The sequence below is a fragment of the Alligator mississippiensis genome, chromosome 12 (genome assembly GCF_030867095.1).
Source record: "Alligator mississippiensis isolate rAllMis1 chromosome 12, rAllMis1, whole genome shotgun sequence".
NCBI classification, from domain to species: Eukaryota; Metazoa; Chordata; order Crocodylia; family Alligatoridae; genus Alligator; species Alligator mississippiensis.
The window spans coordinates 57,654,959-57,682,034 of record NC_081835.1 but is presented as its reverse complement, the minus strand read 5'-3'; the positions used below and the strand labels follow the sequence as shown (position 1 = coordinate 57,682,034).

The 27,076-nt window shown below is 44.1% G+C and overlaps 1 protein-coding gene across 15 annotated transcripts in view; it reads left to right on the top strand.

Annotated features, from left to right (window-relative positions):
* Positions 1-27,076, top strand: part of DNM1 (dynamin 1) — a 102,176-nt gene that overhangs the window by 21,471 nt on the left and 53,629 nt on the right. For all 15 annotated transcript variants that reach the window (XR_009455915.1, XR_009455916.1, XR_009455914.1 and 12 more), the window contains exons 2-8: positions 10,630-10,703; positions 16,272-16,421; positions 18,716-18,919; positions 19,533-19,631; positions 21,918-22,078; positions 24,947-25,089; positions 25,178-25,313. Coding sequence is in view for 11 of the 15 variants with exons in the window: in XM_059715593.1 (XP_059571576.1) it covers positions 10,630-10,703; positions 16,272-16,421; positions 18,716-18,919; positions 19,533-19,631; positions 21,918-22,078; positions 24,947-25,089; positions 25,178-25,313 (967 nt within the window). In the remaining 4 variants the exon portion in view is untranslated. The remainder of the gene's footprint in view (positions 1-10,629; positions 10,704-16,271; positions 16,422-18,715; positions 18,920-19,532; positions 19,632-21,917; positions 22,079-24,946; positions 25,090-25,177; positions 25,314-27,076) is intronic.

The window sequence follows — 27,076 nt, the reverse complement described above, 5'->3', positions numbered from 1 at the left end:
GCCTGTCATGTGGCCCTCAATGGCTTGCCAAAACTCAGTAAGCGGCCCTCCTCCCGAAACAATTGCTTGCCCTAGGTAGAGGAACAAACACACTTGCCCTGCCCCATGTAGGCTGACCAGTGACACTGGTGTAGGTTGACAGGACATGCCAGCTGAGGGGCCCAATTGTATACATCATCCAAAGAACTGAAGGAGGACAGGCACCCTGGGGACCCAGAGGACAAGGCACCATGTGGGCAAAAGCGGGAGGGCAGGAAATGAAGCAGCAGAGCAAAGGTGGGCAAAAGGGGGATGGAAGAGTAGAAATAAGGGCAGAGCAGGTTGAGCAGAGGGAGAGCGTGGGAAGAAATGAGAGAAGACCTGTGTGGCAGAGGCAAGCACAGGGCAGCAATGAGTAGCAGAAACTTGGTTCAACAGTGGAGGCAGGTGAGCAGCAAACCCTGGCTAGCAATTCCTGAATGAAGCCCTTTGCTCCTGGCTCAGCCAGAGTGCCTCATTTTTAAAGACTTCTGGTCTTGGTGCATAGTTGTCAAATACTGCCAAAGCCCCCACTTCCTTAGGTAAGTTGCTTCAGGCCTGAATAACCCCGAGTGCTAAAACTGCCATACAGAATTACATTCTATGGCTTTTCTACGTCCCATGTGTCACTGTCTGCATTTTGCAGACCCTTGCCAGAGAGCAACACTGATTTTTTAGCATGTTCCTAAACATAATCCTTGCACTATGGGAATAAAGTAGAGATTATGAAACTCTTTGAGCTGTTAATAAATGATGCTCTGTATTAATGAGAAACAACTGCTGCCACTCGAATCCAAGTATCCGAAAAATCAGAGGTTTAAGGAATCAATATTGCTAGGCTGGACTGGGCTTCTTGTTACTCCCTAAACTGAGTTAAAATAGAGCATTCTTGATCAGATTTTCATGTCTTGATGTTTGTAGGTGGTAGATGATCAGTCGCATGGCTCAGCCAGCTGGACCCCAGGTAGTTCTGTGTGTAAAAGCCCCGGCATATCTGGATTGGATATGAAATTTGTGAACTTTTCAGGTTAGGGAAGGTTTTTCTTCTGTGTCTATACAGCACCTAGCACAATGGGGTCCTGGTTTATCATTATTGCTGTTAGGTCCTATTAGCAACACCAAACAAGAACAATAATGGACACCTCTGTTTTTCATGTGATCTGTCAGACTCCAGATAGCTTCAGTATCACAAGATTCGTGCTGTTGTTTAATATATAATACAGATCAGGGATTCATCAGTTTCCTGGATATTGCCTTTATCTGCAGGTGGTAAATGAGAAAAGACAATGGCAGCAAACTGACCAGAGGCAGCGGCGTGTCAATTCTGTCTTCTCGAGTGTATTTTATCTGTTTTATAAATTGCAGCTTGGGTCATTTAACTGATACTTCGCCCTTCTTTAGTGTGTTTAATTCAAGCATCTCAAAACTTGAAAGCATCGCACCCATGTGATGCAGTGCTGCGGTATTAGAGACTATGATCTGACCCAAATATTTAAGTAATTTTCATCTCAAAAGTCATTACGCCTCATGAATTCTCCAGGAGAATGGGAGATATTATCACAGACATTGTGATTCTGTCCTGGTCGGAGAATGTAAATGGTGAGACGTGTTCTGCTCTTAACTGCTAGCAACTTGCAGGGTGATTCTAGTCAAGGTAGTTAATATTTCTCTACCTCAGTTTCTCCTTGATAAAATTAGGATGGCAATAATATCTACCACTATAAAAACATTGTTATATTCCTGGATAAAAGAAGATACAGGAGTAAGTTTAGCTGTAGAGAATATAATTGTTTTGGAGTATTTTCGAAGGCTGCAAAGCAAATCCAAAACGGAACAGGGAGCAGAATGCAGGAGTCCTGCTTGCCCATCCTGCACGCTGCCCAGGAGTCTGTGATCTTCTTGTGCAAACAGTCCATTGAAAGTTGGACGTTTGCTGTGCAGAATATGCAGCTCGGGAACACTGGGATCCTCTCTGGTGGAGAAGGTATCTCTGTAATCTTATGTCACAGGCCAAATGGCCAAACAAAAAGAAAGCCCATATTTGAATTTTGGTCCCAGAAAAAAGACCTCTGTTGGGGGAGTTGTTTTTATTTCAATCTTCCCTACGGAGAGAACGGCAAAATATAGTTGCAGCCTCACGAGAGGATTCGGATGCTCTTCTTTACAAATGTCCCCGAATCACAGCGAAGCAGAAGAGTTGCAACAAAGTCCAAGAAAGCAGGTTCACTTGCTCATACTTCCCAGGACAGCCTACCTCCTAGATCTCTTCTTAGCTAGCTTATACACATTTCTGTTTCCTACCACTTCTTGCCAGAAGTGAGGACTGTTATCTCTGATGAACCACGTTTCCCAGAGAAACTAGTTTACATTAACACTTCAAAATACTGAAACAAGAGAATTCCAGCTCATCTTCCTTGTGGGATGCTAGTCGCTTTCCTTACAGTGAGGGTCAGAAACAGGGCGCATTTTAATAAAGGCCAGAATACTTCCTGGAGGCCACTTCCTCTCCATTAGACAGGATTTCTCAGCCCCTAGGCAAACCTGGACCTGGGTTGTACGTACTGGTCTCAGAATAGTTATCTTCAGAAGCCTCAAGAGACCTGTGCGTCTGTATACAAATAATGAGCTTCTAAATGTAGGCAGGGCCTATACACTGAAAAAGAGGGACCTGGCAGAAAGATGCATGTTTCTTTTCTAATAACGATGGAAAGTATTTCAATGAGACTTTCTGATGCAATAGATCCTCTGAAAAAAGGGACCTGTACTGTCCTTCCATGTTGGTTCAGCACTCTGCTGCATTTACGTCAGTGCTGTTCCATTAGAGAGTACTTGAATCCAGAGCGGCAGGGTCAGAAGAACACGGGCAGGGCTGTTGCAGATGTTGTATCAATTACCGTGACACTTAATCCTGATGTTAGAGTCACCAAGCCTTTGCTTAGCACAGCTGAATTTGCACAAATTAGAGCAGCAAATCAATCTGCTTCTAGCAAGAACTAGAGGCTCAGCCTGACTATGTGGCTCTTCTCTTCAAGCCTTGTCCTTCCTTTTGTACTCTTTGTATCACCACTAAAAAGCACCTTCTTACAGGGTGCATCTACACATTAATTAATGGGCCGTAGTTACTGTGCACTACGTTTAGTATGTGGATAACCAAGTACTAAATTAATGTGCAGAAATTTGTGCTACTGCGCAGTTGTGCCAGCACATGGGGTTTTAGTTGTGCTTACTGCACAGTGGCCTAATGCTACTGCACAGTAGTGTTAGTTAGCAAGGCTTCTGCTTCTGACTCTAGCAAGTTTTGTGCCCCAAAAGTTCTGTCTCTGTTTTCCTTTGGAGCTACACTCACCACAAATCCCCTCCCTCCCCACTTTTTTCCATGGGTTCTGCCAAGCACAAATGGGCACAGCTAGGTACAACTAGGGATTTCCTAGCCCTTGATGTTTTGCAGTCAATCCTGGGGAAACCCCTCAGACCACATAATTTAACTTCCAATCATCCTTGTCTCACAGCCCACTGCTTTGGGCAGTGGTTTCCTGCTACTCCCAGTTATCACTAGATAAAGCTGCACTTAATTGCTTAGACACATGGGGTGTGCTTAGTATACTTGTTAGCTTGTACAAACTGTGTAATTATCTAAAGATCAAAGACCTGCTTGATGGCAGCCATTAATACCTTCCAGAAGAATAGTATAATGGCCCTTTTCATCTTGAAGGATCCTAAAGTGTCTGACTATCGGAGGTTTTGTTTATGCAGGGAGTTGTTCCAGGATCCAGCACAGCTGTTCGTGATTCACTCCGCGTGTGGATTCTCTGCCTTCAGAACAAGAGTGCCTCTTTTCAAATGGATTTAATATCCTTATTTCTGGAAGAACAGTATCCATATGGGGAGTGAGTCGGGAACGGCTATTCCACTTTCAATTCACACCCTGCTTAAATCAAATTAATTTTCCTACGAAGCAAAAACTTTGTGTTATGTAATTCTCTTTATTAAGGGTCACCCTGTTATATCTAACATCAAAATGAGGGAAATTACGGTAACTGGTTGTAATAGCTTAGATAGCCAGGTACCTCATTCTTAAAAATTAGAGGATTAAAAAAAATACATTAAAATTGTTGTTAGTTTAATCTAATCTGGGCCTACAAACAGTGTCTGTGTGTATGTAACTGTAGAGTTACTGCCTGGCATCAAAGTTGTATATTTTCATACCTTTGTGCACGGAGTTCTTTTAATTCTGAATCCGCTCTGGGGTTACCTTAATTCTGAATGTCATGCATTCACAGTACTTTGGTTTGAGTTGATTGTGATGTCCCTCTAATGCTTTTTACCCTTAAACTACTGATCCACACTGTCAAACATAACTTGGCTTTAGCATAGTTTTGCATCTTAGAGGTATTAGAGATAGCAAAAAGATCAGTCTACTACAGTTTGTGCCTGCCACCAGATGGTAATTCAATGTATTTAAGACGGGGAAGGACAATGTCTAAACACAGATTTGAGAACCAAGCAGCTCGAAAATATGGTCCTAATCCAACACTGATTTCCTCCCTGACACGTGGCTGTCATTAAAAATCTCCCTCATTTTCCCTTCTATAGTTATATGACCAGAAATATCAGCCTTGCATTGTTGTGAGAATTAGTTGGTGAGATGATATCTGTCAATACTTTGGGCATGGCAGATGCAAAATTATAATAATGAGTATTATGCAGGTCATTCCCTGCTCAATATATTACAGCATATGACTAGGAAGGCTTCTTCCTCCTTACCTCATAGTTTTGTTCCTAACATTACATTTATCTGAATAGAATTGAAAGGACTCAAGAAGCTAGACCTTACAGTTTTAGCTGAGAAAACATGAGCCAGTAACCAAGTCAAATATCCAGGCACACCCAGCATCTCCATTGCCTGAATGGGGCTGCTGTCTCTCAGTAGGGTGCCATTGCCCTTTTAGTGATGCTTCCCAGAAGACAGTCTAGCCTGATGATGCAGTGTAGGGTGGAGAGAATTCAGCTCCCATTTAAGAGTCTGGGAAAACCAGAGCTTCAGTGTTGCTTGCCACTTAATTTCTGTATGATTTAAAAAATATATATATCTTTTGGTTAATTTTAAGGTTCTTTCCACTCCACTTTGCATCATGAGGTCCAGACAGTAGCTTCCTGTTTAACTGAACACCATATGTCAGGCACTCCTCTTTGTAAGGGTTCTGTGTAATCAGACGTCGAGATTACACTGCTTTTTATGTCTCACTAGAGTCTGCTTTGCTTTGGAATTTGAATCCTCGCTGCTCCTGTGACTCCGTTGCTGAGCTCTGTAGGATGGTATTATTGATGATGTCATATTCTCTTATCTCCTAATTTTTAGCCCCTAGCCTAATTACCTTATATTTCCCTTCAAGGAACCAAATAAGCCAGTTTATCTAACTCTTTTGCTCTTGTCAGTCTAAGTCATCTTGAATGTAATTGCTTTTGTCTCCTGTATTGATTCCCTGCTTCTGATTTAATTTCATCACTCCATGTTCCTTCTTCCAGAGCAGGGAACAAAACAGGTGCTTATACAGCCTTTTCCCTTTGCTGCTAACTGGGCCCAACACCTCTTCAAAGGAGGCTGCCTGGCAGGTTGTCATTGCTGCACTGCTTCTCTGTCGCTGCAGTTCATTTACAGGAGCAGTTTATTAAGTCTGCTGTGCAAGTATCCTTCACTCTGCCTAGGCCCTGGCCTGCAGCCAACTAGCCGCAGCATTTATCAGTCTCTAATTGTAGGGCTATGGCGCTGAAAGAACGCCACCTGAACAGGAGAGGCCTGATGGACAAAGGTGAGGGGGCAGATGTATCCTGGAAAGATGGAGTCCATCCCAGTGTTTGCAGAGAGCAAAATAAGCAAGGTGGGTAGTGAAAGGAGAAAGAGGTAGTATCATCATTGAATCGGTGAGCTATAGGGCCTCTTCCATATTCTCATTATAAATTTTAATTTTTTTCCTGTTGGTGTTTCGCTGTCTGCTAAAGGTTCAAAGGGTTGTGTAGGATTAGAGCAGGGGCCGGCAATTATTTCGGGTGGAGGGCCGTGTACTGAGTTTTGGCAAGCCATCAAGGGCCTCATGACAGGCAGCCAGGGGCAGATAAATATTAATTTTCTAAATTTCTTAGGGGCCGTGGAGGCCAGAGAGAATGGCCTGGTGGGTCACATCTGGCCCGTGGGCTGCATTTTGCCCACCCTGGACTAGAGCCATCTGATTCCTAGTAGGACAGTCGATAGGAGCCAGCCCAGTTGAGCCTCACATTCTTTTATAAAGCAAGAGTGATGGCACAAATCCTGCTCACTGTATTAGGAACCATGTGCTCATTTATCACTCAGACAGAAGTCCGTGAAATCAGATGCCTAATTTAGGTGACAAATTATGGACTTGGGCAACTACTCTTTGGGCTTGTCTAGAAAGGGAGTTTTACCAGCAGAATATAGAGGCATAATTATACCCATAAAATTTTATTTGTATAATTCTCTGTATGGATACTCTTAATGGAAAAAGGGAATCTGTAAGAGTGTCCATGCTGGGAGTTATCAGAGTATAACTACGTGCATAATTATACCAGTACAGTTGTGCTGGTAACTTTCTCCTTGAGGCCAAGTCCTAGGCTCGCGTGCTGGAAACTTTTCAGGTCAGTTCTAGGTGCCTCAGTTTCCCTGCCTGCTAACTTGGGATAACACTTAACTATATGACAGGAGTAATGTGAGGATAATTGAATACATGACTTGAAAGCAGTAGGAGATCCCAGAATGGAAAACTGAAAAAATAGCACAATACGATGTGAAAAAAACAAGTGTGTTTGGTTTTTTTGTTTTTTTTTAAGTGTTTGAAGTATCAATAGCAACTGTGGGTTAATGATTAAAACAACAGTAATAAGTGACACCAGATCAGTGGAGTCGGCTGGAAAAGCTCAGGGTGCAATCATCATTGCTCTAATGAAAGATGATAAGCAGAGATGGAGACAGAACTATCTGTGGTATCGCTGTATTGGAATCGGTGGAGATATACCAGGATTGGATTTGGCTCAGTGAACTGAAAAGACTAATCTGAGGTAACCTGCAAATAATAGTTTAAGTGGACTTTTGTTCTCTTTTGCTTCCCTATGCTGTAGAAAAAGGGCCTAAAAGATGTTTTTTTTATGGCATGGACAGAACACCTCTTGCTTTATTTCCATCTAAGCAGCCTAAGGTGATACTAACTTATACTAATACAAGCAAATCATTGGGAGGTAAGCTAGGCTGAACATTTAAAGTGCATTAGCTAGTCTGCAGTGCCTGCATGGGTGCAGGCTCTGACCTTGCAGTAGGTGTGAGATCAATCACCTCACTTCTGTGGGGGGTGTCCAAGCTTTCTTGAGTAGCAACTTTGCAAAGCAGAGATGTACAAAGGTCAGCATAAAAGGCATACAAAAATAATTCACGGCTTGATTTTTGCAAGGTGCTGAGTTCCTGCCTTTCCCATTACTACAAAGGGGGTTGGGGGCATTTGACACCGGGAAGGTGTCCCACACCTCAGAGAATCAGGTCTTCCTATAGTGTCCCAATGTCATAGAGAAGGGAATGTTTAGTAATGGAATAGCTTTTGCTCATGGTGTAACAATTAGTTTAAAAAGAACAAGTTAATACCATACGATACAGACATCAAGTATGTGCCAGGGGAAAATATTGTAACCTTAGTGTGGGGTTTTATTTTATAGATTCATAGATGCTAGGGTCGGAAGGGACCTCAATAGATCATCGAGTCCAACCCCCTGCATAGGCAGGAAAGAGTGCTGGGTTCAGATGACCCCAGCTAGATGCTTATCTAACCTCCTCTTGAAGACCCCCAGGGTAGGGGAGAGCACCACCTCCCTTGGGAGCCCATTCCTGCCCCTCACTTAGGAACACAGAGGCAAAGAACTCGTTGAGGAGTTCAGCCTTGTCCCCCCTGTCCATCACCAATTGCTTCTGCCCATTTAGTAGGGGTCCTATTCCTCCCTGGGCCTTCCTTTTACTCCTTATATATCTGAAAAACAATTTTTTGTTATCCTTTACTTGGGATGCCATCCTCAGGTCCATGGTAGCTTTGGCCTGTCTAACTGCCTCCCTACACGTGCGAGCAGAGGAGGTATACTCCTATTTGGTAATCTCTCCCCATTTCCACTTTTTATATGCTCCCCTTTTAGTCCGCAGTCTGCCCTGGATTTCTCTGGTCAGCCAAGGAAGCCTCCTGGCCCCTTTCCCTCTTCTTCCTCACATAGGGATCGTCTCCCTCTGTGCCCGAAGGACCATTTCCTTAAGGTACAGCCACCCTTCCTGGGCTCCCATGTCTTCAAAACTCCTACTCTGCAGTGCGTCCTTGGAATACTGGCCACAGTCTTTTACATAAATGGAGATGAGACGGCAGTCGGAAGGATACAGGGTCTTTAAGATTGTATTTGTGATTCCAGAAGACAGAGAAACCGGGGCTCTGTTCTTTGGAAAGCTGACGAAAGGAAAACCCCAGTGATCTATTCCTTCCAAAAGGACTAGGGCAGTGAGAATGGGTCCAAGCCTTCTTCCAGTTATGGAGGTATATATGTCTAGTAGAGCTACATCAACTTCTGCAGGGTTACTCCAGACTTACAGTAATGTAACTAGCAGCTGATTTTATTTTATTTTTTTTATTCCCTCCCTCCCTCCCCCCCCCCGGTATGTAAAGGAGAGAGATCCAAGACAGGGTCCATTGTCTTACCTATTTCTGCCCTCTCATTGTAGTAGCTGTGCACCTCCACAAGTACTGATTTTATTCTCACAAACTGCCCATGAAATAGAAAATTAGTACCCCTACTTCACAGAAGTGAAAACGGAGGCACAGGGAAAGAAAATGACTTGCCGAAGATCTCATAAGAAGCCTGTGGCAGGCAAAGCGGGCATTGAAATATGGTTAAGTCTTTTTCTACTGTTTTACATACGAAACTCTCCCTCCTCTTCACTTCCTCCACCAACAGGACAAGCAGGAGAGCTGAGGACTTAAAGCTAGTGGAGAGGGGGAGATGGCTGGCTTTCTTCTCACCAGTGTAAACTGGGGTAGCTGTTGAAATCAGTGGTACTATTCTAGTGTCATACTGATGACAAGATGGGGGGGGGGGGAGGGAAGTGAAGCTGTTTAAGTTGGATTTCATCACATGGAATATCTGTTAAAAGGCATAAAGGGTCAGATTTTCAGAAGAATTCATTCAGGCACTGAAATGAAATGATCAAGCTTCCAGAAGTGGGCGGCACTCAGCAGCTCTTGGCGAGATGCATAGGAAGAGTCGAACGCTTGAAAATCTGGCCACAAACTTACAAGGTCAACAACAGATGCAATATGCCTGCCTGCCTTAAACCAAACAAAACAAAGCAAGAGTGAAGCATTTGAATGGGGAAGGGGGAAAAAAAAAGCTTGTGGGATGTGGCTGCAGAGTCAGCATCAGGAAGTGGATGTAGATGGGCTTCTTTCCTTCCCTAAAATTTCCTGTACTCTAATCACTTCACCAGCTTGGTGAGTTGGTTTGGGAAGGAGCTGAGGGTGCTGTTGATCTCACAGTAGTTCCTGGCTCAGACTAGTTTAGTCAGTCAGGAGGAGTCCTAGGTGGAGGCAAGCCCTTTGGCGTGATTGATTTTGTTGCAGATGGATCATATGCCGTATCCATGTTTGAGCAATGCAGTCTCCTTTGAATCCCAAATGCAGGGCTTGAATGATTCACTGACAGGCCCAACCCCCTTTAGGGTAATGCTGCACGCTGTCAAAGGAGGCACTTGGTTTTCCAGCCTTTGCTCTGATTTCTCCCTCCTTTTTTGGGTTTGGCTAAACCTGGATTTTGTCCTCGAAATCCAGATTGTTACTCTAGGAATGTAGGAAGTGTTGCTTGTTAGACTGAAACAGAAATGCTGCACATTTAACAAAGGAAATCCCTGGGGCAGGGGGCTCTCAGGCCTCCCTAGCAGTCTAGATGGTGTGGGCGATCCACTTCTCCTCAATGCTTTGAGGAAGATTTAAAGCGTAAGTAGAACTCCACGGATATCGGTGGACTACAAATCCCTTTGGAGAGTTTTACAAAACTGCCCAGGGGATTTAGGAGTACGCATCCCATTGACTTTCAAAAGGCACTTGTGCTTTAATTCCTTTAGATGCTTTTGAAACTCTCCTCCCTAACCTTTTAGAGCATGTCTACACGTGCACTTTAATGCACAGTAGCCTATTTTACTGTGCATTAAAGCATCTCATAAAAACCATGCAAATATGCTAATGTGCAGTAAAATAGGTTACTGTGCATTTAAGTATCACTTAGAAGCATGCACTTTCGCTACTGTGCATTAGGGCAGCCTGATGTGCATTTATTTACTACCTCACATTTTAGGTACTAAATTTAACATGCATTAGAAAAATGCATTAATGCACATGTAAATGTGCCTTTATTGTCTTTTGGGGGAAAAGGAAGTTTTTCCATTGCCTTGAACTTTGTTGCCTCCTTTCTCTGGCAAAAATTCTTGGCTACAGACTCTCCTGAACACTTCTGAAGGTAGCAAAGCCATGAAAAGTTTGAAGGAAGGAAGCTATCACTCATGAGACGTTTCCCATTCCATTTCAGAGACTTCCTGCCTCGTGGTTCTGGCATCGTCACGAGACGCCCACTGGTCCTGCAGCTGGGAAACTCCAACACAGGTATGTGAGTCGCCTTCTTTCCCACCCCAACCTCAGCACATCGCTCATAGAGATGGAGCAAGGGTCCAGCCTTCCATCTCTGCAGCTCTCTAAAGCCATTAACTTTTACTTCACTATTATATCCAAGAGAGGGGAAAAAGAGTCACTTTCAGCACTTCTCATACATATTATGAATGATCTCTAGAAATATTACCAGAGTACATGGAATGTCTTGTGCTCTTTGGATGGGCTGCATGAGACAGTTTAGGAGCGATCATTCCACTTTTTGGGTCTACTTTACAAAACTTGGTGTCTTAGCTGGCAGCAACTGACAAATGTGTTGGCAATTTCAAGAGAGTGCCCAGGGACTGGGTAGCCAGACTTCTCTCTCATGTCCAAAAATTATCCTTCCCCCTTAAACTAGAGATTTGCTGGCAGAACCTTGACCTGCTGCTCTCTGCATTATAACTTTCTGTGGATAAGCAGAAGATACTGGTTTCCAAAGTGGTTGATGCATCAATTGTTGCCTGCACTAAACTTGCAGATAGCCAGATGGTGATGCTCACACTCAGTGTGAGTACTGCTTAGTCCAGGAACAATCCTGCTGAAATGAGTGGTAAGACTCTATGGGAAAGAATGAACCAGAATTTGTCCCAAGAAAAAGAGTGCTACATTTAGCCAGTTTTCACATTGCTCTATGTAAAATCTATCAAGTATTAAATGTTCAGGGACATAGTGATTCATGTCACTGTGTGTGTGGACTTTAGTAGGCAAAGTTTCACAAAATGCCTTTAAGCTTTCCCTTGTCAATAGAGTCATGATTTTATTGTGTGGATGGGACCTAGAAGACTGAAGTACCCTTCCAATATCATTTTAATTGGAATTATGGCTATTATAATAATTCTAATTTGTTGAGACCAGGTATCAGAACATCAATTATGGAAAAATAGATGAACAGTGAGAAAATCCAGTGGTTCTGGTTTGTGGTGTGTTTATTAGTGTCAGTGGTGGGAAGACCTAGGAAGGACTTAAACTTTGGCACGAACATCTATCGGTTTCCCAAGTCTGTGTCATTGGGAGAAGATGCCTCTGATCGGTTAGGTGTTCATATTTGGTATTGCACACACAGTCAACTTCTCTAGCCCTTAGTGACTATTCAGCTATGCCATTCATCTGCATGGATTTACAAGTCCTTGGCATGAATGGCCTAGGAAACAGGTAATAGGATAGGCTGGGAGACTTTCACATCCAAATACAGGTGGGTAGCGACCAAAACCTTCATGATGGAGATCCCACAATTTTTCTAAATAGCCTATTCCTAGGTAGTTTTATAGTAAATCATTTCTCCCCCTAAAATCTATTTTGATTTACAAATTAATCTTATTGTTTTTTGTCCTGTCTGCAGTGGACATGGAGAAAAAAATTGTCTTTGTTCTCTTTGTAACATCCTTTCACATACTGAAAGACTGCTATCATGTTCTCCTCTTAATCTTTTCTTTCTTGGATTGAAATGCAATTCTTTCAACATATCCTCAAAGGTCATGTTTTCTGAACATCTTATTCGTGTTGCTTTCCTGCAAACCCTCTTTAATTTGTTTAAATATTTCTTGTAGTATTGGACCTCCAATTGTACCCAGTACTTTAGCCTTATCAGTGTCAAATAGTTATTCTGCTCTGTCCCCTGTGACTTGGGTACAACGCTGCCAGTAATTGCAGATTGGTATTTGCATTTTTCCAACAGCATCCCATTACTGACTTCTGTTCATTTTTTGCAATCCACTATAACCCCTAGTTCCTCTTTGGCAGTGCTGCTGTCTAATCAGTTATTTGCCATTTTGTATTTGTGCATCTGATTTTTGTTTTTTTTTTCCTTCTTCCTGAGTATCCTCCCAGTTGACAGCAAACTACTCTCCAAATGAAGTTTTCAAACCAGTTCTATTCCCACTATTCAATGATGGGTTGTTTTTTTTTCCTAGAACATATTTCTGTAGCTTGCTTTTGAGTGTACCATGTAAGATGGTATCAAAATCTAACCTCAAGTCAAGATATGTATTGCATTTCCTTCCACCCTCTTGTCTATTAGGCCAGTTATCCTGTCAAAGAAGGAAATCAGATTGTTTAACATGGCCTTGTTCTTAACACTGGTTTTCAATCTATGGTCCCTGGACACCTGGGGGGTCTGTAGACTGTCTAAGGGATCCATGAAAGATTACTATGATCAATCAAATATGTGAATACACTTACAATTCAAAGGGGTCCACACCTTCATTTGCAAGGGTCCCCAAATGAAAAAAAATGTTGAAAACCACTGTCTTAACAAATCTATGTCATCTGTTTTGTTTTACATGTTTATAATTTTTTAGGTGCTTATAAGCTGATTGCTAGCCTTTTTTTTTGAAGTCTGTCTTTCCAGGAATAAGTCAAACTAACTGCTCCATCATTCCCCAGGTCCTCCTTCCCCCCGCTTTTTAAAAAGAGGCAATATATTACCCCCCCCCCCCCCCCCCCGGGTCCTCTTGGACATTACCTACTCCTGTGAGGTCTCAAAGATAATCACTAATAGTTCAGAGATTGCTTCAGTTAGTTCCGAAAGTACCCGAGGGTGCATTTCAACAGGCCCTGCCAGCATGAACATTCCCATCTTAGTTAAGAATTCCTTAAACTGTTCTTTCTTTAATTTGACCTGTGATTCTCTTCTCTTGTTAAATTTTAATTGCATTATGTACCTGGGCATAATTTACCTTTTTTTGTAGACACCTAAAGCAAAGAAGGCCCTGAATATTTCACCCTGTTGTACATGATCTGTTATTTGTTCTCCTTTCCTATCAAGTAGTGGATCTATACTTTCCTTTGTCTTCCTCTTCCTTCTAATGCATTTTTAGAACCTTCTTGTGATGCTTGTACCCCTTGCTAGTTGTAACTCATTTTGCCCCTTAGCCATATGATTTTATTCCTACTGTTCCTCTAAACTCACCTTTACTCAAGTCTCCTAGTATCAAGTTTTTGTTTGATTTTTCTTTTTTAATTTTCAGGTCCTTAAAGAACTCCTGATGCAGCCGTATTGGGCTCTTGCCATGCCTTTTACTTCTCTTTCACATTGGGATAGTCTACATTATGCCTTAATATAGTTTCCTTTAGTAAGTGCCAGCTCTCCTGCACTCCTTCATATTCTCTTCTCAGGAGACCCTATCTGCTAGCTCCTCTGTTTGTTGATACCTTCTTTTTTGAAGTCCCTTATCCTTACTCTGCTGCTTTTACTCCTCCTTTTTCTTACAGTGGGGAACTCAATCATTTCACAATCACTTTCATCTAGATTATCTTTCATCTTCAAATTTTTCAATCATTTCTTCCCTGTTACTCAGAAATAGATCTAAAAAAAAGCTCTTCCCCTAAGAATTTCCTCTAGTTTCTGAAACAGAGTTATCCTATATCCATCCTAGGAACTTGATGGATATCATCTGTGTCTTGCTGCATTGCTTTTTTAACAGACATTTGGGTAATTAAAGTCTCTCATCAACACTGGTTCCTGTCCTTTACAAGTTTGTATTTTTTGGTTAAAAAAAAAAGCCTCATCCCCCAGCTTCTTTTCAGTAGGTGGTCTATAGTAGATCCTTACCCTGACATTGCTGGTGTGTGTGTGTAGGTGGGGGGGTGTTTCTGTTTTGTTTTTTGTTGGTTTGGGGGGGGGGGGGGTTGGGGGAGGAGGGGGAGTATAGGGGGCATGATTCTCTTGCTTTACCCAGGAACATTCAATAAATCTGGGCCTCACTTCTTCGTGAACTTCACAGCTGGTATGCATCTTCAATGCCTCCCTCTTCTTTTTTTGTCTGTCTGTTCTTGAAGGCCAAACAGTATCTTTCTGTGATTTCTCCCATCATGTCTTTCTGACATACTGTGCAGCCAGAAGTATGACTTCATGAAAGACTTCAGGTTCTTCCTGGGGTTTTTTTCCTCTCCAGATCCCTGGTTTGTGTATATCAACATCTCAAATGCTTGGCACGTTTCTTTATGATTCTTCTTCATGACCATATGACCTAACTGAAGTTTCCCATTGCTCCCAATTCCAGCTTACTGTTGCTTGATTTTTTTGTTTTTGTTTGTTTGCTTGGTTTTTTGGGGGGAGGGAGGGGGTTTGTTGTTGTGTGTTTTTTTTGTTTTGTTTTGTTTGTTTTTTTAAATGATGAGTGAACTTTAGTCCCTGGTTCCCTTCAAACCTGGTTTAAAAACTACCTCAGTAGATTGGCAAGTCAGTGTCTCGGGATGTTCTTTGCCCCGCTTTTCAGGCGGACCACATCTCCTCCCAGCAGTCCTTTCTTGTGGACTACAGAAGTTCTCCTTCCAAGATTGAAAAAGCCAAGTCCTTTTGTCAGTCCCATCTGTGCAGCTATGCATTTACCTCCCACGTTAGTCTGTTCCTTTCTGCCCTTTGCTCTGAACTGGGAAGACTGGGCACACATCCTGTGTGACTTCGCTTCTGGAATCGTGTAGTTGCTTTTGATCTGGCAATGCCATTAATACCCACATGGATGAGCAGCATGGGGTAGTGGTCAGATAAGCAGCATCATCTTCTCCTTGATGTCTCATAGTTTGGCAATCAACACACATCCCTGGATGACAGGCCAGGTTGGCAGATGGATGTCTCTATCCCCTTCAGATGAGAGTCTCTGTCCACTGCTCCCGCCTTGGTGATTCTTGAGCTTGGCAGGCAGGAACTTGAGTAGGAATGCAACACAGTCTGCAGCACAAGGTGGCCAGCAGCTGGTCTCCTCTAGGAGGAGCAGCCAGTTCTTCCTCCCACAGTGCTGGTGCAGTCCTCTCAAGTTGGCTAGCTTTCTCCACTCTCCAGGAAAATAGGGATGTGGACACTTGGGCTTAGGTCTCTACATGAAAAGATGTAAAGTATATTTAACTAAAGTGATCTCTTCTGCTGCAAGTAAAACAGGCATAGAGGGAGTAGAAATTTCACCATGAAGATACAAATCTTTTCTGACAGTAATGTAGGGTCAGTCCTTGCCAATGCTCTTGGTGCAAAAATTAGGAGAAATGTGTGTTGTGTGGAAGACCTGAGTCCTTCATTCTTTAGGGACTTGAACTGAAGGATTCTCAAATCTGTGAAGCGGCAGTTTTAGTACTTTTAAGGATAGGTCAGCAGAATTTTTTAGCCCTTTTTAGGGCCCTCTTGCCAGTAGAAAATGAGAATATTATTTGCCCGCAACACTTTAGCAAAGTGCTAGAACTAGTCGCTCCCTCCAAGACAGGTGTGCACTGTGGTGTGCACTGGGCAGTCAAAGCATTCCTGCAGGTGCATATTAAATGTCCCTAGTTTCAACAGAGGAAGAGCTGAATTATTAATTGGATCCCAGGGAGAAGACTCCATCTTTTCTGGGACCTGGGCTGAAAATCAGCCACTCTCCACCATGAGCTAAAGGGGAACACCCTCAGCCATTGACAGTGGTAGTGCCATCATAGTCATCTTCTCTGCCAGCCATCAGGCACCACAGGGGGAGGTCTTTGCCACCATTTATACCTTTGGATGGTTTCTGCACGCCAGCCAGGACTGCTTGTGACTCTCTGGTGTTGTTTGACTAGAATATGGCGAATTTCTGCACTGCAAAGGAAAAAAATTCACTGACTTCGAAGAGATACGTATGGAAATCGAGGCAGAGACGGACAGGGTTACTGGCTCCAACAAGGGGATTTCTCCTGTACCCATCAGCCTCCGAGTCTACTCTCCCCATGGTGAGTACTATACAGTATCCATGGCCAAAGGACTGGGTAGGGCAGACTGGTAGGCTTGATTTCTCTGCTGCCTTTCTGTCATGGACTTAAGTAATAATAACTGAGATGAATACATGAGTGTTCAGATGCTTTGGTTCTGCATGGGCCCAGTCTGTCATGAGGATGTGGGAGCAGTTTCCAGTCTTTTGATTATTTGGGCCATGAGTATTTGAACAACTGACTCAGCTGGCTGGCAATAGCATTCTGGGATGCCATGTACTGGAATCAAACCAAGCCAAACCTTGCTTTCCAGATTGGTTAGAACTGGGATTGTTGTACAGGTAGCATACTCAATATCTAGGAGACAAGGAGCCCTTAGCCAGACTCTCTTGTCATCCCCTATTTAATCATGGGTTGCACCAATAGATTTCAAAGGGAGCTGTGTCCAGGCATCCCTTGGTCAAAAGCAGGGATGAGATACTCTGATGTGGGCAGCAAAGATGTATTTTTTAAATGGGATTTTTTTCCTTCCCATATATACAAAAATAAAAATAAAGATTTGATACTCAGATCAAGTGTAGGGGGTATCTGAATCCCAAGACCTCTGTGCTTGGGCCTGCACATAAGATGCCTGCTAATGGATGTGGGAGTATCTGAAGTCCCAGGGTGAGAGTCTGGGGTGGAGGATGCTCGCCGGTTGTAGTGCCATACATGGTGTTTAGAATGCTTGAGTTCTGCCTGCTCAGTCAATATGGTTTTTGGAACTGATTTGACCTGGAACACAAAATATAAAAATATTGTATTAAAGAAATTGTAAAGACTTGATAGTTGATAAGATTCTTGGCTCGATCAAGATACTAAATAACTTTGCTGAGAACACTTTTTGTTGTCTCTCAGTGCTACTGTGCAATTGTTCAGAGTTTCTGCAGCAATCTCACCCCTCTGGGCTTTTGTTTAAGTCAGTTATTTTCAGATTATAAAGTGGATGCTGCCTTCAAAGTCCTTCCTGGTGTGGAGTTGAGAATGGAAGTGCGCAGGGTTTCTCCACACACTCCACAGAATGGAAAGATGGAGTGATTGAAAAGCTATGATCTCTTGTTGTCTGTACTTTAATTCCTTGCTTGTTGCATCTTCCCCTAATTTTAATGAGCCTAGCCCTTATTCAACCAAAACTCTTATCAAAGTCAAGTGAATGTTGCCTGAGAGTGGAATCCAGGATCTGTCCCTATAGTTGTTTAATATTCTTGTGCCTGGCTTTTTTTTTTCTTAACACCCTCCCACACAGCTAACTGCTGCTGTGGTGGTGAATTGCCACTTGCAAAATTATGCTCAAGAGTTTGTTTGAATCTAGAAGCTGAAAAGAAATCCGGGGTCATGTCACTCCATTGATTTTATTTTTTTAAGCAGCACTTCCCATTGAAATCAATAGCATAATATGATATGGGCTCTGTCTTTGTAAATGGTGAACCAGGGAGAATTATTTACTTCCATATTCTAGGGAGATCAAGTGAGTGAATGACTTTGAAAGTCACCCCTTGGTGCGTCTCTTGCTGTCCTCCCTAGTAGCACTTTGCCAGGTTGAAGGTAGGGAGACGCTCCTGACATTTCCCTTTAGGTGTGCATATGGGGAAAGGGCTTTTCCCCTGTATAGGAGTGACTGATGCTGCACAGATATCGGTGATTCTGAAAGGTGAGGCCACCCATTTTGCATCTGAATCCCTTAGTAGGAAGACACTGAAAAGCCTAGAATGTGACATAAGCCTTTCAGAAGCTGCTGCATGGTTGCACGTTTCCATCAGCAGAACAGGGATTAAAGCAAAACAAAATATTTGTGCTGATAATCCCTTGCAATACTCTGGCATTCATTCATGTACACTATCAGACTGATAAATATTAGCCCCATTTTACAGATAGTGAGGTGCGGAGAGTTAAAATGACTTGCCCAGTCATGCAGACAGTCAGTGGCAGAGTGAGGATACGCGCACAGTGGCCCTGTTCTAGTGTTAGACACACTTTCTCTCAAAGCTGTGACTACCTCCCAGTCTTCTGTCCTCCAGTCTCTTGCTCTAACTTCTAAACCTGTTAGATGCTCCATCTTGATTAATTGGTAACAAAAAGTAGCTTGCCCATATACCATCTTTATTCCTTTTTCCTCTGGCAGGGTGAGCCTCTGCATTGCTGGCTGAGTTATTTGCATGAATGCATCATGCCTATCAGTGGAGTATGCAGGAAATTTATAAGTTACAGATACTTTTTTATAAACACAACAAACTACCCCCATAGGCCATCACTCTCCTTTTATTTCCTTTGTTTAGTCCTGAATCTGACACTGGTGGACCTGCCAGGGATGACAAAAGTCCCAGTGGGGGACCAGCCACCTGACATTGAGTTCCAGATCCGGGATATGTTAATGCAGTTTGTTACCAAAGAGAACTGCCTGATCTTGGCTGTATCCCCAGCCAACTCTGATCTGGCCAACTCTGATGCTCTGAAGATTGCAAAGGAGGTGGACCCCCAAGGTAAATCAAGCTTCTGCTTTTATTTTGGCATAGCAACTCTGGCCCTGGGTCTGTTTTTTACTTTATCCCTGGTAATGTGGTGAGCCTAGTATACCCATCGCTTTGCTGAGGAAACAAGTGTTTCCAGCTTGTGTGGCTCTTGTTCAGGCTATACAGCCTCATGAGGCTGTGGTATTTTTGACTCCTACAACTCCCAAGGCAGTAGCCTAATCTATATAAAGAGTCTCCTAAGGCAGTACCCTGTGAAGCCTGGTTGATGTTACAACAATGCCTGCTGTCTGAAGTATCAGAAATTTCCTTGTCTCCTTCCAGTGAAGAAACAGCTCTGTTACCCATGTTTTCCCTGCAGGGTACAGACTTGGGCAGGAACATCTGCACCGGACTCCCTCTCTATAGGACAGGATGGGGCACCTCAGCAGGGTATAACAGCATCAGCGTCCACACCTCCTCCTAGATCCTTCTGGTATCTGCCAGTCTCCCCTGATCAAGGCCTTGTGCAGGAAGTCCCATGTGCCTGAATCTAGCATCCCTGTGGAATTTGTGCAATGTTCCCTCTGCCCAAGCACATAAAATGAGTTCTCATTTGTTTCTTTCTTTCCCCACCCCCTCACAGGCCAACGCACCATTGGAGTCATCACCAAACTGGACCTTATGGATGAAGGAACTGATGCACGAGATGTTCTAGAGAACAAGCTACTTCCCCTTCGAAGAGGTATGGTTCCTTTTGTCATATCATCCTCATTCTCTTTCCTCTTTCCCTCTTGCAGTCAAGCCTGGCATCAACTCCTTCCTTCACCATTCCCTAGAACTTTTGCAAAGAGTGGGTCTCCTTTTTCTTCCTTCCACTCCCCTGGCAGGATCTTAACCTCAAGCCTGGGGTTGTCATAGGATCTCTCTGCTCTGAGCTGGATTTTTCCAAGGGAGTGTTTTGGGCCACCCTGTTTGCAAGGGTCTTTGTATTTCGTATGCAGTCCTGGCAGCCGGAACCCAAGAGCATGTTCCTGTTCTGTCTTATACAGCTTTCTTTATACAGCAGAAAGGTAACCACTGGAATCTGGGTCTCACCCCTCCTTCCCAGATGTCAGTCTGAACATTCCTTTTCTTATGATTTAACATTTGCAATATGCTAATGTCTATGAACCTACCTAACCTGTGGCGAGAGAAGGCAATTTTCACAGGTTGGCCGTAGCCTGAAGAGCTGATTTCGCAATCATTTCATGGCAGCCTTGCCCCTTGGCACCAATTTTAGCAGAGAGGCCCTGCCCCTTGGTGCCGATTTGCCAGAGAGGCCCCGGGGGGGGGCACCACTTCGACTGCTGGCTCTTCTTTGTGTGGCCCCATCCCTTGGCACTGATTGGCAAAGAGGCAATAGTAGGCAGTCACTGTCTTGACTGCTGCTCTTCATGCCGCCCTGCCAGCCAGTGCCTCCCTTTCCCAGGGGGATTGCAAGGCTGGGCCATAGCAGCAACAAGAACCACTGGTTCTCACTGGGGAGCCAGCATCTTGTTAAGTTTTTTTTTTTTTTTTTTTTTTTTTTTTTTTTTTTTTTTTTTATTGGGGGGGATTGATTTTTCTGGGAAATTGTGGCCAATGCCATTTTTTTGCAGTTTCCATGAAAATCACAAAATTACAACTTAAGTATGTCCCTACTAATGTCTAATAGACAAAATCAGGTTGGGCCTCATGGTGGTAAGCAATGTAAAATGTATAATGAATGGTGGTCCCTGCCCCAGACTTCTTACAATATAGAAAAGAAATTGTGAAAGGTACATGAGACACACCAGTGTTTCAGGTGGGGCTGGGGGAGTGGGATAATGAATATAACAAGAGGTGTAGGTTAGACAAGAGGACAGGTTAGACAAGTGGGCAGAAAACAACAGGATGCAGTTCAACAAGGAGAAATGCAAAGTGCTGCACCTAGGGAGGAAAAATGTCCAGCACACCTACTGCCTAGGGAATGACCTGCTGGGTGGCACGGAAGTGGAAAGGGATCTTGGAGTCCTAGTGGACTCCAAGATGAACATGAGCCGGCAGCATGACGAAGCCATCAGAAAAGCCAATGGCACTTTATCGTGCATCAGCAGATGCATGACGAATAGATCCAAGGAGGTGATACTTCCCCTCTATTGGGCGCTGGTCAGACCGCAGTTGGAGTACTGCGTGCAATTCTGGGCGCCACAATTCAAGAGGGATGCGGATAACCTGGAGAGGGTCCAGAGAAGGGCCACTCATATGGTTAAGGGCCTGCAGACCAAGCCCTACGAGGAGAGACTAGAGAAACTGGACCTTTTCAGCCTCCGCAAGAGAAGGTTGAGAGGCGACCTTGTGGCTGCCTATAAGTTCATAACAGGGGCACAGAAGGGAATTGGTGAGTATTTATTCACCAAGGTGCCCCCGGGGGTTCCAAGAAATAATGGCCACAAGCTAGCAGAGAGCAGATTTAGACTGGACATTAGGAAGGACTTCTTCACAGTTCGAGTGGCCAAGGTCTGGTACGGGCTCCCAAGGGAGGTGGTGCTCTCCCCTACCCTGGGGGTCTTCAAGAGGAGGTTAGATAAGCATCTAGCTGGGGTCATCTAGACCCAGCACTCTTTCCTGCCTATGCAGGGGGTCGGACTTGATCTATTGAGGTCCCTTCCGACCCTAACATCTATGAATCTATGTGTATGGTTCTTAACTGGCTAGCAGTAGTAATCACAGCTTCTACCTGCCTTCTATTTTCATCCCCAGGTATCAGAACCTGGCTTCCCTTAGGGGAAATTCCAGTTTAAATTTTTCAAGTGGTTCATAATGGGTCCAGTAATCACTACTACGATCTCCCTGTCTTTGTTTTGGCAGGTATATGAATGCAAAACTGCCCGTTTCAAAGCTTTCTTTTTGTATTCCTATGTTAGTATCACATCACAGGCTTTCTATCCTCTGCCTTGCCTCTCGATATGTCAAGGGTTTCTTTGCTTTGTCCCCATAGCTATCTAACCCTTGATCTTTTCCCTGATAGGTTATATTGGTGTGGTCAACAGAAGCCAGAAAGATATTGATGGCAAGAAGGACATTCAGGCTGCACTAGCTGCAGAGAGGAAGTTCTTCCTTTCACACCCATCCTACAGGCACATGGCTGATCGCATGGGCACTCCCTACCTGCAGAAAATATTGAACCAGGTAATGGCAACTGGGCTCAGCAGTTGGCTACCACTAGGACAGAGAACACATCAAATTGGGATTGTCACCTGAGGTTACTACGAGATCATACAAATACCAAAGACTCCCACGTACTTGGCATACATAAGCTAACGAATACTCATAGTCACCTGGGACACAGTCCTTTGTTTTTCTGCTTTAAAACTTGCACAGGGTAGCTATGTGACTTGCCCAGGGTCACAAAAGGAGATGGGCAGCACCAGAGCTACAAAAACGGGCTGCAAAATCAAGTTTCCACACCAGAGAGCCAAAATCTGTTGTGGCTTGCACAGAGTAAGTTCACTGGAGTTTGTTTGGACTTCTATCCAGGGAGTTGCTCTTGCTTTGCACCATATTTGTTTTCTGGCTATTTAAAAACAATATCCTTAAACCTGCCAGAGCTCTTTACATTTCTTGTAGGGCTATGAAAGTTAATTAGCAATTTGAATACTCGATGCAAAACAATGCCTTTCAGCTTCCCTAGTCTGCTGAGGATCAGTTGCACTTCTCATATCCGGCACTAGCAATCAGCAGGCGAGCTCCTGCTCTCGGCTCACTTTCTCCTCCTACATGTACACGATTGGGGCAGCAGGAAAAACATGCTGCTATTATTATTATGATTATTATTATTGAAGAGTGTCTAAATAGGGTACTAGGAAAATGGAATTGCCCAAGCAGTGCCTGGGGAAACTGTTGACGCTGCTTCTACAGTGGCTGTGAAGCACTTTTCTACCATGACCCACTTTTAACTAAGGTACATGGTTATTGGTCCTATGTCCCTGTGGCTGCAAACAATCTGCACAGATCGGTTGTCAGGAAAGAGAGGAGATGAATGCAACAGCTTTACCCTGGCACACCTCTCTGTGCACACAGTTCATGCCAGAGTGGAGATGCTGACAAGGGGAATGCAAGACCCTCAAGGAAACAGAGGGTCCAAGGGCACAAGGCTTCAGGTGCCTAGGCTGGAAGGCCCTACTAGGGGAGGAGCCAGGGTGGAGAGGACAGCGGCTGCCCCCATGCTCCAGGCAGCAAAGCCCTGGGCAGCTCCTCTGCTGCAAGCTCCATGCTCTCCAGGCACACTGTGAAGCATTGAGACTGCAGGAGAGATCGTCTCCAGGCTCACAGTGCTGGTGACACAGCAGCACCTAGTGGTCAGGAAGAGTCAGGATAGGTGCACACTATTCTGCATTAGTGGTGGGTGTGGGGATAGACAGTGTTAGAAGAGCAGAAATCTAACCCCAAATCCCAGGCAGCCATTTGAACCTGCTTGTCATCAAGATTGCAAGTTCAACTTTCAAGCCCTGATCTTGCAAGTACTTAGGCACATGTTTAGCTGGAAGAATACATGGAGTCCCACTGGCTTCAAAGTTAAGCACATGTGTAAGAGCTGGTCAGAAAGTGGTATATTCCATTCAGTAGTTAGCGAGATTTATTTGTTTGTTGCCTTTTTTCAGACTTATTTTTTCCATGAAAACCAGAAAGTTCAGGTGAAAAATATTTTGGTTGAAAAACTGAAAATTTAAAATGGAAAAATGTCCATGAAAATTGGAGCTGTTTTTTTTTCCTATGAATGTTTTTGTTTCTGATAAAAGCCCAAATTTAATCCGCAAAAGATGATCAAAAATTTTCCTCCAGCACTTCTCTTTTTTGCAGGATCAAGGCTAAGGATGAGGATTTTAGAGCCTAACTAGATACAGTCCAGCACTGTACAGTCCCAAGCCCATTGTTTGAGGGAGCCTCTTTGGAAGTCATGAAAATCTGCACAGCAAAATCCTTTATCCTCCTTATGAGGGAGGCTTTACACAGTGTCTTTGAGTCAGACCTGGCAGATCTGAGATATGGATGGAATGGGGTGAAGAGGCTTCTTAAACTAGCCAAAAGATTGGCAATAAAGCCCCCACTCTACAGAAATAAGCATGGCATTTTTCTTGTCTTTTACCCTTAAATGAGTAATACTTCCCTAAAATGAGCCAAAGATTTCTCTCTCATGCTGGTGTTGTGAGATTCAGTCAGTGGTCATGAGAGTCTTGGGATCTTCAGGTGAAAGGTGCTGGAAGTGAATAGAATAATATTACTCTGTACTTCTCCTAGTCGTATCAATTGTATTGGGGTGTCTTTGTGGTTAAGCTTGCAGTCAGACTCAGGAGACTTTGATTCAGTCTTTGGTTTGGCCCCAGGCTTCGTGGGTGACCTGGGGATTAATCTTTAACCAAGCTCGTAGCTCGCTTCTCCATCTGTAAAGGAAGATTCTCCTAGCTCACAGGGGCATTGCAGGGCATGCAGGGACTGTGGCAATGAGTGCTATATGAATAAATACACTGTCTTCACCTGACTCTTCAAAGAAACAGCCCCTTTTCTTCCTGGAACCTGACTATTCCCATATGTTAGCATAACAACAAGAGAAAGCCCTTACTGGGATATTCACCCGCCTTTTGTGAATATTTGAAACTTGAAAGGCACAGCTTGTCTCAAAGTTCTCCTGTCAGTGTTACACTGGTCTCTGTCCCCTGGACCCCAGGGATTTCTAGAGGCAGATCTATAACCCAGCTCTTTCTTTGCACTGGAGAGATGACCTAGCTATCAGTTCCATCTCCATGTTATTTCATTCAGTCATTTAATTTCCTTATGAGTCTACAAAAGAGTTCCACCAATGGGGCTGACCAACTCAGTCACACAAGAGCCAGGAGGCAACAGTCCTAGGAATTGCCTATTCTGGCATAAACGGCTCTTGAACACCTCGCCTCCAGCCCAGCACAGAGTTGTATCCCATTTTGTATCTGCCATGGTGCTGAGGCAGCAAATTGTTACCACGAGTATTTTAACTACTTTCTTCACCTTTTCCCTGTGTAGCAACTGACCAATCACATCCGGGACACCCTCCCAGGGTTGCGGAACAAACTCCAGAGCCAGCTTCTGTCCATTGAGAAAGAAGTGGATGAGTACAAGAACTTCCGTCCTGATGACCCTGCTCGAAAGACCAAAGCTCTGCTTCAGTAAGTGACCCATCCTGTACATCCCTCTTTGCAGAGGTCCATCCACTGATATCTGCCTGTTCACATTGTTTGGTTTCTTTGTGCTTAGGATGGTCCAGCAATTTGCCGTGGACTTTGAGAAACGCATTGAAGGATCCGGAGACCAGATTGATACCTATGAGCTGTCTGGAGGAGCTAGGATCAACCGTATCTTCCATGAGCGGTTCCCGTTTGAACTGGTGAAGGTACCCACTCCCTGCACCCATGCTTACCTAGTAGCTCCTTTTTTTTTTTTTTTCCACCTCTCCTTCTCACCTGCTGTTGTCTTGGCTCATTTGGTATCTTTCCTCCTTCTCACCTGCTGTCTCCTCTTTAATTATCTCCTTTCTTCCATGTCTTTCCCTTCATTGCATTCTCATCTTTATCTGTTCTTCTCATCTCCTGCTGTTTTTCCCTTCACTAGTCCTCTCTTCTCTTTTTAACTCCTTTCTTTCTATCTCCTCACTGTTCCTTCATCCTCAGTACCACCCCCTTAGCCCCTGTCCTGGTATCTGAATACAGCCTCTCCCTGAGCCCCTGCCCTTGTATTAGAGTATGGGAATGCCTTTATTTTCTCTCTGGTTTATGTAAAAATGTTTCTCCTTAACTCTCCCATGACCTGGATTCCTTAATGCAGAATATATAAATACATTTAGTGTGTTGGTCTTGAGCCAAAAAAAGAGACCAATCATCCTAATTAATAGGTATGTAGAAATGCATTGTCAGACCTTCAGGTCCGGCTAAATTGTATAGAGTGGAAATGGGTACAAAGGTAGCGAAGAACTGCAGTCTCTTGTTCCTATGGATGCTCTGGGCAGGGCTGGTTCCCTTGCACCAAGCTGAACTAAGGTCTGCACCCATTTACACTGATTCCTAAATACTCTCAAGGGGCATAAAAAAGAATTGGTAGAGTGCAGGAGTACCCAAATCATAGCTACTTGGTTGTGTCCTCCTGTCCCATTCCCCATCAGTTGAAAGGAGGAAGGTGTGTAAAAGCTTTTTTGTTGGCTTAGCACCACTAAAGGATCTCCAGAGATGAGGAATGATCTTTTTCCTCAGGCAATCTAGTTAGTGCTGGGGCTACACTGCACTCGCAAGGGGCACAGAAGGGCTGCGCTGCATAAGGGAAGGTGGTCTAGAATGGGTAAAACCTCTAGGGAAAAGGTGATAAAATGATGTTTTCTTGGTGGTTTTCAGAACAGAAACAGGAGCTAATGCATTCCCCTGTTTAGCTGTCCTTTGCTCATGATTATTTAATTCCTGACACTTTCCCCTTGGAATGAAATGCCAAGATGTTCTCAGTGAAGGGCAAGAGCCTGTATAGTACCTGATGATGTTGTTTTTTTGTACAGGAGACATACATCCCAGTTTTATACATCTGTATTAGAAAAACAGTAGGTGGGACCTTATGTCAAATTCACAAAGTGCTTGTAGGATACACATTGACTTGTGTCAGGGCTGTCCCTGCGGGGAGGGGGGGCACTGCCCCAGGCCCCGTGCTTTGGGGGCCCTGCGGACAGTGCCATACAAGTCCTGCCACCGCTGCCGGCTCCAGCTGCTAGTCGCACCCCACCAGGCCCCGCACAGGATGATCTGCCCCAGGCCCTGCACATCCCTAGGGATGGCTCTGACTTGTCTCGTATCTTGTTCCCTTTGTTCTTTGTTTCTAAGCATGTCTGCACCATCCACAGGAGCTCCAAGTGCTTAGCACCCTTGGGGGTCCAGCCCCAACCTGAGTTGCTCAAATTTATGCAGCTGTCAGTGCTTCCAATAGAAGCCAGACTACCTGATTCCCCATTCTGTGCTCCAACCAGCAGGCCTCCCCACCCTTTCATGCCAGCTCCATCTTTCTGCATCCTACCTGGTTATCCAATCCATGGCCTGATAGGGATGCTTTTTTCTGGAGCTGCATGATAATCTCTCTGCTGGTGTGTACAGTGTGGGATCTCGGGCCTCTCCTGACAAACTT